We start from the raw sequence: 15,603 nt of genomic DNA, 5'->3' as shown, positions 1-15,603 counted from the left end.
GTTACTATACTAGGCCTAAAATGGGTTAGGCCTTACTACCCCAACCCTTAAAGGTTGCATAAGCTATAGTCAAACCAACGAGAGAAAAGCGCGGAGCCCCATTGGTTAACATGTATCTCAGCGCTATTCTCTCGCTGGTTTGACTCAAGATTAACTTAAAATCATGCATTATAGGCCCTTAAATATTGTGTTCTTTTTAATTTAAAATATTATGTACTCATTGGTTGCGAACAAAATTACTTTGATTTAATTCCAGTTTAGAGTTTTAATTAAGTTAACTTATTGCATTTTTTTGCTAAATGTTTTACTTGGGCGCAAATTTTTGTGGCATTTAAGCCCAGACAACAATTTTCAACAAACGTTAAAGTTTTTAGCAAATTAATTGGATAATGAACATTAAACACCCAATAGCTTGCAAAATAAGCGCACAGTGCTGAAAAAAAATCCTCGGTGCTAGCCACACTTTTCCTATCCACATGCAGCTCCCATTCTTCGGAACAGAAGATATTGTTTCCAGAATATACAAGTACAGCACCCTGTGACACTAGAACTTTTGAGACTTCGCTCCTTTTGGAAAACATCGATTGATGGCATTCCTTTAATATTCCAGGTATTAGCATAAGGCTTAATTTAGCTTTGGCACCTAAATTGAAATTTAGTTTTTTTTAATTAGTAACGATAATGAAATATTTTATAAAACTCTTTAATGAGAATTATTTATCACGGGAGTTTTAGATTAAAATATAAATGAAATTTACACAGAGAGAAACCACGTGTAAACAGATTAAATAAAATACTGAAATGATTTTATTTAATCAGTTTACGCGTGGTTTCTCTCTGTAAATTTCATTAATATTTTAATAGTGAAATATATTTTACTTTGTTGAGATTGCTTGTCTGACAAACTGTCGACTTCTTCCATTAATACTGATCTTAAATCAACAGATTCTTTTTGATTTAAATTCCAAATTTTCCCTGAATACAATTGGAGGGACTCTGCTAATCTTTTCTCTATATTAATCCCAGTTACCCTTTGAAATTCCAAATTTATCTGAAAAAAAAAAGTGTAATTACTCTTATGTATAATGTTTTAACTAAAAAATACACCGAATTACCTGTCTAATATTACACAGTGATGGGTACGTTTCTAAAAGGCATTGTAACGACTGGTTTTCAATAAGATCTCGCCTATGAGAGTATGTCCGATCCATCATTTTGTCAATGGCCACCCAATCTTTATTATTTTTACGCATTTCTAACTGCATATATTTAATGTGTTGTTTAACACTAATCCCGTCTTCCATATCTTCCAAAACCTTAAATAACAGTTCCATAAGTAAAGATATTTGTTTTTCTCATTTTTAAGTAAAGATAAATAGCTTTCCCAGTTTTAAAGTAAATATATATAATATTCCCAGTTTTAAAGTAAATATATATAATTTTCCCAGTTTTAAAGTAAATATATATAATTTTCCCAGTTTTTACTTTAAAGGGTTAGTGACTCGTTTATTGAAAAATGTCTAGTTTTGGTTTTCCTAAGTTAAAGTAGTAAAGTATAGTCAAAGAAAGTTATTCTTTTTGTAATATGAAAAAACAAACGCACATTTGAACATACTTCAACAAAAAATAAATTCATTTGTACCCCTGGGGACGTCAATAAGGGTACCGTTTGTTATTAAGCCTAATTATTAAAGTAGTGAAAAAGCTGCCGATAAAGAGTTTGGGGAACGTGCTCGCGCGCTCTTGATCATGACGTCACCAGGGGACCGTAACTTTAAACTGATAGAATAGTTGGAAAAAATTAAATTTCCAAGCTTTGAAAACGGGCTTTTCAACAAGACTTAAAATATTATAATGGACTGAATCAATTAGATCTGTTCTATCAGATAGGATTATAATGGTTTTATTTTAAGAGTTTCGATTTTTGGTGACACTAACCCTTTAAGTAAAGATAATTATTTTTATTTTACTTACTGGAATTGGTGGAGATGGTATTTCTTTTGAATGGTTTGCTGACTTTCTAGTTAGTTCTGCTGTTTTTCCTGATACGGGTGAAAATGATTTTCGTGAAATTATCAAGGCTTCAGGTTCTTTGTTTAACGATTCTGCATTTTCAGGTGCTAGACGTTCAATATCACATGTTTCCAAAATTTCAGACCCAATTTCCGATGTTCCCAAGTTCAAAGATTCTTTATCCAGAGCCTTCGATGTGGTAGATTGTTTGTCTGGGGTTTTCGGCAATGCAGAACCTTTCTCAGGGATGGTCGAGAAAGTAGAATCTTTCTCTGCGGTTTTTGATGTTACTGAATCTAAGTCTGACGAAGCTGTATTTTTTCGTGTCATTGTTAGACTTGAATCTTCATCTTTATTAGAGCTATCAGTTGGAGGACCAAGTCGTTGTTGGTTATTTGCCTCAGCAATTAATGGCACCTTTGATGTCAGGTTTCCAGGAGCGTGGATTTTATATGAGCTTTTCCCATACTTCTTTTTCGCATTTTGAACTGCCGGAACTCCTTTCAAACTGAAACGAAAGTTCTTATACTTGGCTCGAAGCTGCTTGTACCACGGCTCCTATAAAAAAAAGCTTATTCAATTAAACATAATCCTAGACTTTTATTGTCTTGGTTCATTATACCTACACGAAACAAAGGACTACTTACATATGTTTCATTAGGATTCTGTTTCAAATGTGGATATACAGAAACTAGTTTTTGAGCCACGAGCATATGTGATGGGGGATACCTTTAAAAATGAATATATTGTGCGATATAAATACATAGGCTAAGAAAGAGCAATAACAGTATGTTATTCAACTTACAGAGAATATTTTTTAAGGATATCATGAAAAAGAATGTTGATAAGTTCCCTATTTATCAAGCCTTTATTTTCCTTAGGAATTGCAGCGTAAAGCTCTGCCTTCGTATATGTCTCAGAAAGATCTGGCAAAGTGTAGGTTAGTGAAAAATTTGTACGTGATCCGGTGCCAACGCTCTCCTTTTGAGTATTTACAATCCTGTAATTAATAATTCATATTCATTTCTATAGAACGTACTTAAAAGTACTACTTCAGATTAATAACAAATAACAGTTGTATATTATATTACCATGAAGTACATGTTGCTTGTGGCACTTCATTTTCTGCTTCTGATAATTCATTTACTGCTTCTGACCCTTCATTTACTACTTCTGATCCTTCATTTTCTGTTTCCTTTGCTATCATTAGGTGAGCTTTCTTTCGAGGTGAACATATTCCTTCCATATTTTCTCTTTTTTTCTGTGTGGATAAATTTAAAAACAGTTATATGAAGAATATTTTCAATACTCTTTTTATGTTCAAGGATGATCGACGCGAGGGAGGATAGACCGTATTTGGTTTTGTAGTTCATATACTCAACTAGTCAGTACTAGTAAGCCTTTGACAGAGCCTCTTCTAGGCGTAGCTTTATACAAGAACCTTTCACCAATCAAAGAACTGCCTATGACGTATGACTTACGTCACTACACGGCTTGCTCTCAGTAACCAGTATCAATCTTATGGAACATCTTTTAAAATTATGGTTCAAGGATAAATAAGCTTACCGTTACAACTTTGATCTTCATCTTGTTTTCAAATACCGTTTCATTGTCAAGCTCCACGAACTCGTCAAAGTCATGATCATAAACCTTCAAAATTTTTAATATTATCAAGATCAAAGAAAATAACTGTACTTAGTTTGCAGACAAGTGTTGCCAGTCCTTTGTGAGCGCAATTCAAGCACAACATACATTCTGCCGAATGGCATGAAGTTCAGTTCAGTTCAAATAGCTTCTGAGCCTGAGGCGCACTCAAAAATTACTGGCAACCCTGAAGTGCAGTTAGAGGTAGGAAAGAGGGAAGGAAATTTCTCTACCCCGTTAGTGACGAGCGGATAGCCTTTGATAGTGCTAAGCGAGATGACGCGTACTCTTAAAGCTAAGGAGGCGTAACTAGGTAGGCTAATTTCCGGTCTAGAGCTAGCTTCTAGTAGCGATGAACCGGAAACCGCTCTACCCAGATCACGTGACTTTTCACTTTTCTGCCCTAGCTTCCGCTCCCTCCCTACTTAATTCTCTCTGCCTCTACATGTACGGGAAATACCCTATATAAGCTATGACGTAGAAAGAACTGTTCGCCCGCTCCCTATATTCTACAGATTATATAACTAAATATTATTATAGTAGTTTAAAATTTCAATCTTTGAATTCTAAGACCAGATCGAGTAATGGCAAGTTGGCAACCCATGTTAACTTCCCATCGAGCCTAACATAGCGAAAGGCAGGCCACTGCCATTACTGAGTCTGAAACAATGGAATTATACACCATGTTGCTATACTACCGAGTGGAAAATCACTGGGATAAATTTTGAACACCAGATTATACAAGTTTCATTCTTGATTTAATACTTTGAAGTTGTTAAGGTTAATAAAAAAGGCACTTACCTGGTATATAAAACCATTTCCATTATATTCTTGTAAGGAAACGTCTGATTCAAGTTTATCTCGAAAACTTTTAATTGAAGGATTCTTCAACGATATTTTCTTCTTTTTGTCGCCAAAAATTAGAAGCAGTAATATTTCTTCACTAGCCATCTCAAAACTTTAACCTCACCAAGCGAAACTTCTTTGTCCAGTACTTTGTCTAGAAATGTGCGCGTATAGGCGCGCCTATTAGGCACCGTATTTGGGGGCCCGGGGGGAAAAGCGAAAACCGAATTGAAAAAACTTTCCTCTGAGTCCTCTTCTATTGAGAAAAGAGAAAAACCCGAGTCACACCCTCACACCCCTTTACCGGATTGCCCTTTTATCGACCTGCCCCCTTCAGTGGTCACCTTTCTCGAAGGACCGCACGCGCGACGTTATATTTCAAAGCTACATGTTCTAGCATTTTGGCCAAGTGACATGAAAATACCTCTTTAGGGATTATCATGTCAATATAGAAAAATTTCCAATTCTCCCCACAGTTCTTATATCAAAGAACGTTAAGGTAGTTTAGTTTAGCATTTTACCAAGCTCGATCTAAATGTAATTTATGATGAGTGCCCAATTTTATAGCTGTGTTAAGTGTACATATTTTGCAAAAACATTTACTAACTTATTAAATCACTTACAAAATGCTCATGGAAATGACCCTAAATTTAACGTTGTCTGTGGGATAGATGGATGTGGAAGGTGTTACAAAAAAGTGGATTCTTTTCGACGTCACGTTAAAATTAAACATCCACTAGTTTACAAAAGCCAAAACGATACTCAAAATCATGAAAATGAAAATAATGTCCAAATGGAGATTAACGTGGAGCCTGAAGTTCCCGACGTTCCAGTTAATGAGGAAATTGAATATGGTGAAACGGGACTGGAAAATGATTTAAATCCGCTTGAGATCCGCGAATCACTTCTGAAGCTTATTCTTAAATACAAAGAAGCACACCATCTGCCACATACGGTAATTCAATCTATGATTAACGATTTACTGGGTTTTTGTGAACATCTCTTGGATTCAGTGAAGGAAAATGTCACAAAAAAATTAAAAGCAAAAGGACTTGACGTAGATGAAAATATTTTGTTTTCAAAAAGTACGGAAGTGAAAGAAACTTTTGTTTCATTGAACTCAAACTATAAAATTTCAACGTTGTGTAAAAATGAATATGGTCTGATTGAACCCATCCAGTACACATTTTCTGAAACAGCTGATGACGCCAAGAAAAAGGTTTTTCAGTATGTTCCAATAATTAAAGTTCTTGAGAAACTTTATTCCTCAAATCAAATGATTAAGAAGCATGTGAAATTAGGAAAAATCCCTTCCAACTGCATTGGACATTATTTGCAGGGTGACATAGCTAAAAATATAATAGGGAGTCAACCGGAATATTCGATTCAAACTATACATTTACAAATTTATCTCGACGAAATGGAGTTAGTTAACCCCCTGGGTTCGAAAAGAGGAAAACACAAAACCTTGGGGTGTTACTTTTCGATTTTAAACCTCGATGGCAAATACCGAGCCCAGCTAAGTGATATAAATTTAGTATTTTTGGCTAAATCTGTTGACCTTGACAGTTTCGGTTTTCGTGAGTTAATGAAACCACTGATTTATGATTTGAACGCTTTATCTGAGGAAGGACTGTTTGTGGAAAAGACAGGGGTTCATCACACCGTTACAATTTCGATTTTCTCTGGAGATAACCTCGGGCAACACAAACTTGGTGGTTTTAATTGTAATTTCAATAATGGTAGAATATGTAGATTTTGTATGGTAGATTATTTAGAAATTTCGATCAAAACAAATAAGAACCAAGTTCGAGAACGCACACTAGCCCTGCATATGTACCACTTAGACGGAATGGGTACATCGAAAAGCTTCCGTGCATCATATGGAGTACGGAGTACCAGTCCATTAATGACTATCAATAACTTTGACGTGACGCAACAATTGCCCCCTGACCCTATGCACGATATCTTAGAAGGGGTTATTCCAAGTGTTTTGAAACGAGTTTTAAACCATATGATTTCAAATAATTACCTGACCTTGGACGAATTCAACAATAATATTTCAAAATTTCCCTTTGGAAAAACAGAATCAAGCATTCCTGAGACTCAAATACACAATGCTATATGTGGTAAAGGCCATATTAAAGGGTCGGCAAGCGAATTACTTTGTTTGTTTAGGCTTCTGCCTTTGATTTTATTTCACTACTTGCCAAATGAGGGAGATCAACACTGGCTTGTGTATTTGAAACTCAGGGAAATTGTCGAGTTCATATATGCATCTCATCTACATGTGTCATTTCTCGACATTCTTGAACAATTAATTGAAGATTTTCTAAAATTAGTTGCAAATGTATTTGGGTCTGAATCTATGACGCCGAAATACCATTATATGATACATTATGCTGACGCTTATAGAAAATACGGACCTTTACGGGCCATGTCATGCATTCGCTTTGAGGCAAAACATAGCTATTTTAAAAAAATTGCTCTCGCTTCCAAAAACTTCAAAAATATCACTAAAACGTTAGCTTCGCGGCATCAATTATTTCAGTGCTACAACAACTTATCCGAGAGGCAATACAAAATACAAGACACGTCATCGGGATCATTTTTACAAAAAAATTGCTTGCCTGATGCTGTACAATTACTTCTTGGTGGGTGCCCCGATAACCTTTACTCTGTCAAAAAAGCAACATATGATAATATGACCTTTTGCGTGGGATCTTTTTTAAAACACGAAATTCGGGGAAATGAAATCAAGTCTTTTTTACAAATTAAGCACATTTTTTGTATTAACAAGTCTTTGTTGTTGTGCGGTGTTTTGTTTCAAGTGGCTGAATTTAATCGAAAGATATTCGCTTATGCAATTGTGAATTCCGAAAATTGGATTAGAATAAACCCAGATTCCCTAGTTTCTTACGAATTGTTAGACAGATATGTGATTGAAAACCAAAGTTATATAACTCTGAGATCGAAGTCTGTGAGTAGTTAACAAAAAGAAACTTGCATTAAAATATATATTGAAATAATTACTGAATAAATAGACCGATTCGGAAATACCGATATGCAAAGACAACTTTACGGGAAATTAAGAAAAATATGATATACTTAACATAACCTTTGTATATTTAACGGTTACAGAAATTTGCTTAAGAAATAACGATTTCGAATTTAATGGAATCAAATATAAGCAAACTCCATGATATTATCATTTTTATTTATATTAACGTGAATGCAATTATGTTCATTGGACTGAACTACGAGCCGCGGATCGAAACGCCTCACCGCTATTTTTAAATAAAATTTTTATATTTTACACTAATCACGTCTGGTTTCTCTCCATATAAAGATTTTTTATTCCCGTGCAGATAATAAAAACTATATGTTCGACCTTTTTGAAACAAGAGATAGTTTTAATCTATACCGTGTCAAAAAACTGTTATTGGTTTTAAGGTAGGCCATTTTCATCTAAACCCAAAACGGTTTGAGTTCCCACGTTATAAAATACCGTTATTGGTATAAAAATATACTATTATTCAAATGTTCTATATTTAGATCATCACATTAATGGTGTATCTTTTTGAAACGTGAGATGGTTTTAATGCATACCGTGTCAAGAAACTGTTACTGGTTTTAAGATAGGCCATTTTCAACTAAACCCAAAACGGTTTAAATTCCAACCTTATAAAATTCCGTTATTGGTATAAAAATATACTATTATTCAAATGTTCTGTATTCAGATCAGCACTTTAATGGTGTAAACCAGAACTGGTTTTAATTAAAACTCTCAATGGTTCCGTAAACCATTTTGAAACCAATTTCAAACCCCTATTTTTTACTGTGTAGGATGAACGGAAGAGGAGAGATACGGGAGAGCAAAAAAGAAAAAAAAAATGGTCCATCGCCATCTCTTTTGTCCGAAATCTTCCAAATTTCAGAGGCAATCGTCCGTAACACAATGGCCACCCCCTCCCCTTCCCCCCTTAGGCTAGTAGCTAAAGCTTCTTCTTTTTAAAATCCATTCAAGAGAAGAGGGAGTCAAAATTGTAACGTATAGAATGTTAGGGTTAAAATGCTGTATCTCAAATTTAAATGGGTTTTTGAAGTGGGGTTATTTTTAAATGTTATTATATTGTTTACTTCGAGTTTAACTCTCAAGTAGTACATACATTGTAGTATTTGAGCGGTATTTAAACTAAACTAGAGAGTTAGCCTGGCTTACAAAGTATATTTGTTTGTTTACTTTTAAATGTTACGAATGACTTAATCACCCTTAATTATAACCTCATTTATTTACAACAATTTACAAAACACTCGTATAGACAAACAAATGCAGAACCGTAATTATTCTCCATGAATAAATACAAGTTTTAATTACTTAATTAATTTTTTTTCTAAATTTTAATTCTGAACATAATCTCTCTTAATGATTTACACCTCCTATATATTTTAATATTTTCCCATTCTCGAGAAACACGCGCGGGGGCCCAGAACGATGCTTAGATAGAAACTGGATCGTAGATCTTTACTAAACACGACCAAACTGTTCCGAGCATGCGCGAGTTAACCATCGCTTCTCCACCATCTTCCATCCTAAGGCCTAGACGCATTGCTGTAGCGTAGCCTGAACCCTACGAGATTAAAACTCGCTCGAGATGTGCTATTTTGGGGCTAGACTATTTAACTGGCCCAATTCTAATATGAAATTACAGTACCCCATTTTATCTCTCCCTTCGAATCTCCCATAGATATTAGACATTATCTACGTATTGGGTTAGGTACAATCAGAGAGCAAGCTTTGATTAAATTTACTTATATACCTCTTTTATCTATGAGTTTCCACCCTTTTAAAATATATTAAATTTCCATTTTCCTAATATTTTTGTAACGTTTTATCTACGACCTCGATTGGCTGGAGATAAGACGAACTAGAGGAAATTAATTTTTAATATACCTTAATTTATTTTATATGTAAAAGCCTTTTTTTCTGGCGGGAAACGAAGCGGGTCTTTTCTTACAAAAATAGCTAATTTTATAAAACATTTTAATAGATATATGCGCTACAAAGACTTTAAATTTGTCTTGAACATAGGACTATAATGCACTGGTAATTTAGAAGTCCTTTCTAACGTCTTTGGATCCCCCCTATACCGAATCAGCAGACGATACTTCGTCCCCCCCCCGTTTTGAAAATGCTCTGTTCGTTTTTCGAAATTCCGTATGAACCCTGTTATATAATATCCTTTGTTATTTTACCTATTTTTTTGCTTTTTCTTTTTAGTATTCCAGTTATGTAATTTCGCTGGCTTTTTGCCATCAGTATAATACGACCTTACTACATTCGGGCTCTATCTCTAACATTTTTAGCGCGCAATTTTTACGCTACCGCGCTCGTAATGAAATTTGCGGGAAACGAACTGCGCCCCACGCTGTTTTTTACCGCGAAAAATGCGCAGCCCTTATAAAAATTCTCCGAGGAAATACACTTAGCCTAACCTACTTTTTTACGTTAGGTGTGACAGGTTATGGAAAGTAAAGAATAAAGATAATGGGAAACACGCTTAAATAATATTAAAACAAGCTGGTTACCTTTGTGCTAATAACAGCACACTTTAGACATAATAAATATATGGAAATTGTTCGGATCTTGACCGAGCTACACTTAACGGAATTCGACAAGGCTCTATCACTAATTCTTGATACGAGGTAGATTACGGAAAGCCTTTTAATTCAAAAACACTCTCTCTCTCTCCCCTCTCTCTTTTGCGCATTTTGTTAGAAGAGAGAACGCGTCACGTGACCGCTGTAGATAAAATTATAAATACGAATAACATATTCTTCGCTGAGGAGAACGATGCGCAAATACGTAGTTGTTACAGGGAAACGTTACAGATACATCTTGCCTCTCCTCATATAAAATCTCCCTGTTTCAACCTACGCTATTTCTTAATATTTCTTTTATTTTTGCATTGGTGCTAAGCATTTTGGGTGGGCGTTGCATCTTTGTTTGTGTTAGTATTAAAACAATATTCGATATGAAATTTCATCGGGAATTAAGTTAGGCCTTTCAGTTAGGCCTTTGTCTCTGGACTTCTTTTATTGGCTTCTGGCCAAAAATTCGTGACCTTTGTTACGAGGTTATAACTACGAGTAAGGAGGGTTATTTCAGAGAAGCTACCTTGTATACTTTGGCCACGCCACACACATTTCCAGCTCTACTCCCTGAGGGATCGTACAGTTAGGAAAACGTTATGATATTGTCTTTCCATGAAAAAAAAAGAGTTCCAAGAGACTGTAGCCTCGTTTTTCATCGGTAATAACGCGAGTAACGTCAGTTTTTATCCGTTCCCTCGTGACCAGAGAAGTTATCACTTCTCTATAATACGAAAAAAGGGTAAATGTTACCCAAGGACTAGTCTTAACCTATATAGAAAACGTTTTACTTCAGTATAGAATTAGTTGGGTTCAAAGGTTGTAGAAAAGAAAATTCTATATGGTAAAAATCTATTAATTCAACTATGTAGAATTACTCCGAAATTCCGAATAAAAAAGGATTATTTATTTAATTATTAAATTTGACTCAACTAGATGGGTCAAAAGGTTGAGTCTTCAAAAATTGGTCAGTGATCAATTGGTGATTGAACTTGTTCAACTTCTGTTAACACATACCTAACTAGTTTACTAATCTAAACGAGCCTAAACGTTGTGTCATCTGAAAAGACCTTTACAGTCTATTAGAGGATTTAGAAACGGACCGGATACTGTTTAGAAGTTAATGAAAATTATCCCGAGCTCTAGACGTTTCGAATTATGGACAAGGCCCTACCACGAGAGACCCTTACTTACGCAATCCACTATTGGAAATCTATCGTCCTTGTTAGATTGGAAGCGGGCCGAGGAAAAGCGTGAAGCAACCGAATTACCAATTCAAATTTTATTTCTATGATATAGCCTAGCTAGAAATCTGTGTTTTGATTTGCTATAAGCGAGGGCTAGTATGAAAAGAGAGAGTGAGAGAGATCCCTTTGAAAATGATCGGAGAAGACCGTTTTATGATGAAGCTTATAGTAGGTCTATATCATCCTTTATCGGCCGAGACTAGCTGTCACTTCGAATAAACTAATGCGCTCCGTGTTATACCAGCATAAAAAGGGAAAGGAAAATTTTTTGTATCCACTTAAGTCAAAAAAAGAGGTGGTCGACTTTTTTTCACCAACATTTTTAATGGTATTAAAAATATCGAATTGAGTATAATACCCTTATCGAATATTCTAATATCTTAAAAAGGTTCTTCTTTTGAAAATAATATTTATTTTATTCTTAAAATTTTCTTATCCGCCAGCGAGGGTTTTGCATTTTGAATAAAAAACGATATTTAGTTTTATTTTTTTATAATTTTGTCTTTTGAAAAAGCCGACATTTAGGGGTAAAACGGCCCATGTTATTCCTATGGCCCCTGTAGAAATGTTTAAATTACTACACATCCATGTTCAGGGTGAAGCAACCTTCCAGGGTAAGGCAAATTCAATAGGATAAGTTTATAATATTAATATTGCTAATAACTTTTTTAAATCTCATCTGATTTTGGTCTAATTTGAAACATTTGGTAGCTCTTAGTTAAGTCTATCTATTTTTTATAAATAACAGTGATGAAAGACAGTTAATTCTATTTGTTTCGGTAATATTCCTATAAGAGTACTAATAATTTTTAGCAACAACAAGTTGTGACCTTTCTACAATTAAAAGTGCTTAAAAGGTTGTCCAGGGAATTTGAATTTATACTCTAATTAAACTTTTATCATGAAAAAGCTTCCAACTCAAGCCCCTGTTGTTGAATTAGGATTTTTCTGGAACGAGTTCTGATTGTATAGTTGTTGTTTGTGGATCGATCATTGTTATGAAATTTCTCTCTCTCTCTCTCTCTCTCTCTCTCTCTCTCTCTCTCTTTTGTTGTATCGTTGTAGTTTGTAACTTGCTGAAGATGGGGGTGGCAGGGATCTTCGGGCCATTGTCGGACGTGACGAGTATGCACGTCCAGTCAATTTGCGACGCTCTGGACGTACCTCACGTCGAGACGCGATGGGACTTCCAACTACAGAGGGATGATTTGTCCATCAATTTGTTTCCACGGCCTTCCGTTCTTGCCAGGGCTTACGTCGACCTCGTCAAGATCTGGGGTTGGAAGAGTTTCTGCGTCGTTTACGAAGAACACGAAGGTAAGATGATCCTGAGATACAATTTGTTCCTATTCCGTCGACGTGATTGGCGCCCCCACTAACTACTCCATAACCTAATAAGTAATTCATTAGGCATTGTCACAATTCTTTATCGTCCAACACAGATCCGATCCATCAATAATTAAACGTACTCTTTAGTCTCTCCATAAATGCCAAAGGGCAGCGAACTTTTACGTTTTAATTTTGACAATCAGATTAAACTGTCTTGAGGAGAATTATATACTAATACATATAATTAATCTAATAAATTACTTTTATTAAATAATAAAGTTATCTTACGTACGTATATACGTGTGATCTAATTGCTAATTAACGAAAGCAGTAGAGCGTATAAAAGAAATTAAGAAGCTTAAATTACTTAACAAAGAAAGATTATTTTTCTTAGAACGAGTATCTTTCTTTGAAGGCATATTATAAGTAAAAGATAATGTTATTTTTAAGGACCCTTCTTGCAGCTTATTATTATTATACAACCCACTCATTCCAAGAGCTATTAAGTCTGGGGCTCCATTTTTTTCTTCTGAAGTTAAGAATTTGGCAGCTCAGGCTTAAAACTCCTACGTCTGGGATTTTACGAGTCTCTGCATTTGAAAAATCAATAATCTTTAAAAGGGAGTGGAAAATTAAGTTCACCATAGCGGAAAGTTTTTAGTTCATAAGTTCACTGCGAGGGTTTTTGATGCAGTTGATAATTTTAACACACATTTGTTAATATTTAGAAATTAATTTGATTAAAATTATTTTCTTTTAAGGGGTTGTGCGTTTGCAAGACTTTTTCAAAGAAGCCCAACAAAATAATTGGAGAATTCATATGTATCAGTTTACACCGGGCGAACCTTACCGTGACCTTTTCTGGAAAATCAAACGCACTTTTGAATCCAACTTCGTCATCGACGTTAAGCGGGAAAATATTTACACCGTCCTAAAACACGTAAGTTAAAATTATCTTTTAACTCTTAACCAACGTATCAAATATTATAGACGTTAATTGTAATTGCCAAACTGAGTTTTCCCTAATTAGAACCATGGTATAATCTAGGTCCGAGTGTCTTTACAAAGATGACAGTAGCTAACGAGACACTATTTAACTAACCTAATTGCTGTCGGTTTATAACATACGTAGGCTAATCGTGACGCTAGTTACTTAACAGAGCTTCTGTCTGTATCTTCAATCGATATACACTTTGCCTTAAGTACACCTCGATCCGCCCAAATAGACGGTTTAAAAGATAGTAGAGATTTTGATTTAATTGCAAATTAAGTATATGTGTACGATGTCTAATAATTCCCATCCCACATCCGTAACGAAAAAGAACCGCGCGACTTTGTTTTTAAACTATTTTCAATTGATTTCATGAAGTCACATGGTAGTAACGAGGTCTGATTGTGTTAGGATCGAAAAAATCCGTCTGCTATATAAGAAAGAAATTTAAGCCTTTTTTTAAAAAAAAATAGGGAATAGTTGGTGAAAACGTTTAGATGTCTTTTTTCATGCACCTCTCTGAATCAGGGATTGCGATTTTGAAAAAAATAAAAAAAATACCTTTTTTCCCTCTTGCTCCCTATCTGCGCACCTAAGGCTGTTTTTAAAGTCTATTTATATACATATCGAACTCTCTGTTCGGGGAATACATCTAAGACGAAGTATAAAAATCCGGAGCCCAGTTTCTTAAGCCTTATCAAAGTTTTGGGCGTTTTATTTATTTATTTTTTTCGCGCCAAACTTCCCTGGGACCCAAGAAGAAGTTGCCGCCTTTTTACTGCTAATACTTATCCTTTTTGGAGAGGGAATAGTATCGCAAAATGGGTTTTATTCAGGAAATGGACACAGTTTATGAAACTCAACGATACCATCCCATCGTAAGAGGATAAAAAAAATGCCTAAAATAAGCCTATTTCCAGAATGGAGAGTTTTATGGGTGGGTTTATAGCCATTGGGGTACCAGGAGCAATGGGAAAATGACAACAGGTTCAACTTTACCTAAACCTACACTGTACCTTAACCTAACCTAAGCCTAACACAGTATGAATTCTATGGAGGGTCAAGTTACCGCCATCGCCTCGCGTTGACATATTTTCTCTTTTATTTTTTTCAGGTTCAGCAAGTAGGCATGATGACCGAAAATCACAGTTACTTAATCACCTCTTTGGTAAGTACATGATGAAAGCTTTTTTTTCGATGTTAATTAAGTTAAATAATTAAATTTAAATTTCAGGATCTTCACACGATCGATCTTGAAGACTTTAAATACGGGAAGACAAATATCACCGGGTTTAGATTAGTTGACGAAGACAGTATCGAGATGCAAAATTTTCTATCCAATTACAGCGCACACGCCTCTCGAGCCTACAAGCGACCGGGTTTGACCAAAAAACTAAGGGTAAGCGAGCTATAAAATTGTACATTACAAGCAGCATAAGTTTATTAGATATGTTCACTACCAATACTTCGTAATGCTAGAGGCTTACAGCTCGAGCTAGTTCTAGCAGAACGACAAACGAGAATTGAAGTCCTACACTCGGTTTTGCAATCCATCTTCCTATTTAGTCTGTTCTAATCTAAGACTTTGAAAGAGCCTCACTAGGCATCCATGACCTATGTCACTTCATGACAAGCTCCAGTTTGTAACCAGTGACAAACTTATGGAAAATATCTTATGAATTTATGCTAGCAACAACTCCAAAACCTTCCTTTAAGCTTATCTATTGAATAACTTTAAATATTAAAGAAATCAAATGACAAGTTAGGTTTTGTTACGTTTTTTCGTGCAATTTCATTCAAGATGGTAATATCGGTATGGGCTTGGTTTTGATTACTATAGATTTAGATGCTTCCGTAGCTTTAGTAGCGTGATTTATGCAA

The 15,603-nt window shown here is 35.1% G+C and overlaps 2 protein-coding genes across 3 annotated transcripts in view; one reads left to right on the top strand and one right to left on the bottom strand.

Annotated features, from left to right (window-relative positions):
• Positions 1-15,603, top strand: part of LOC149704960 (glutamate receptor ionotropic, kainate 2-like) — a 55,157-nt gene that overhangs the window by 17,082 nt on the left and 22,472 nt on the right. For both annotated transcript variants that reach the window (XM_089865099.1, XM_089865098.1), the window contains exons 3-6: positions 12,468-12,719; positions 13,493-13,671; positions 14,837-14,890; positions 14,957-15,121. In XM_089865099.1, coding sequence (XP_089721225.1) covers positions 12,468-12,719; positions 13,493-13,671; positions 14,837-14,890; positions 14,957-15,121 — 650 coding nt within the window. The remainder of the gene's footprint in view (positions 1-12,467; positions 12,720-13,492; positions 13,672-14,836; positions 14,891-14,956; positions 15,122-15,603) is intronic.
• Positions 225-4,608, bottom strand: LOC149704962 (uncharacterized). The gene is made up of 9 exons (XM_089865100.1): positions 4,459-4,608; positions 3,580-3,663; positions 3,105-3,274; positions 2,819-3,013; positions 2,661-2,742; positions 1,975-2,571; positions 1,116-1,316; positions 880-1,051; positions 225-643 (listed from the first exon to the last, which is right to left on the bottom strand). The coding sequence occupies exons 1-9, from the start codon at positions 4,606-4,608 to the stop codon at positions 270-272; spliced, it is 2,025 nt and encodes a 674-aa protein (XP_089721226.1). The 3' UTR covers positions 225-269.

This window comes from Phalangium opilio, unplaced genomic scaffold, assembly GCF_054372755.1.
Source record: "Phalangium opilio isolate 3A_F unplaced genomic scaffold, DU_Popi_V2 ptg000014l_1, whole genome shotgun sequence".
Lineage (NCBI taxonomy): Eukaryota > Metazoa > Arthropoda > Arachnida > Opiliones > Phalangiidae > Phalangium > Phalangium opilio.
This window is presented reverse-complemented; position numbering and strand designations above follow the sequence as displayed.

Bases quoted from the DNA above. Each gene is read 5' to 3' on its own strand.
- LOC149704962 (XM_089865100.1), bottom strand. From the start codon at position 4,608: ATGGCTAGTGAAGAAATATTACTGCTTCTAATTTTTGGCGACAAAAAG. The intron at 3,664-4,458 runs GTAAGTGCCTTT...AAAATTTTGAAG, and splicing joins GAAATGGTTTTATATACCAG to GTTTATGATCATGACTTTGA. The intron at 3,275-3,579 runs GTAAGCTTATTT...TTATCCACACAG, and splicing joins TGAAGATCAAAGTTGTAACG to AAAAAAAGAGAAAATATGGA.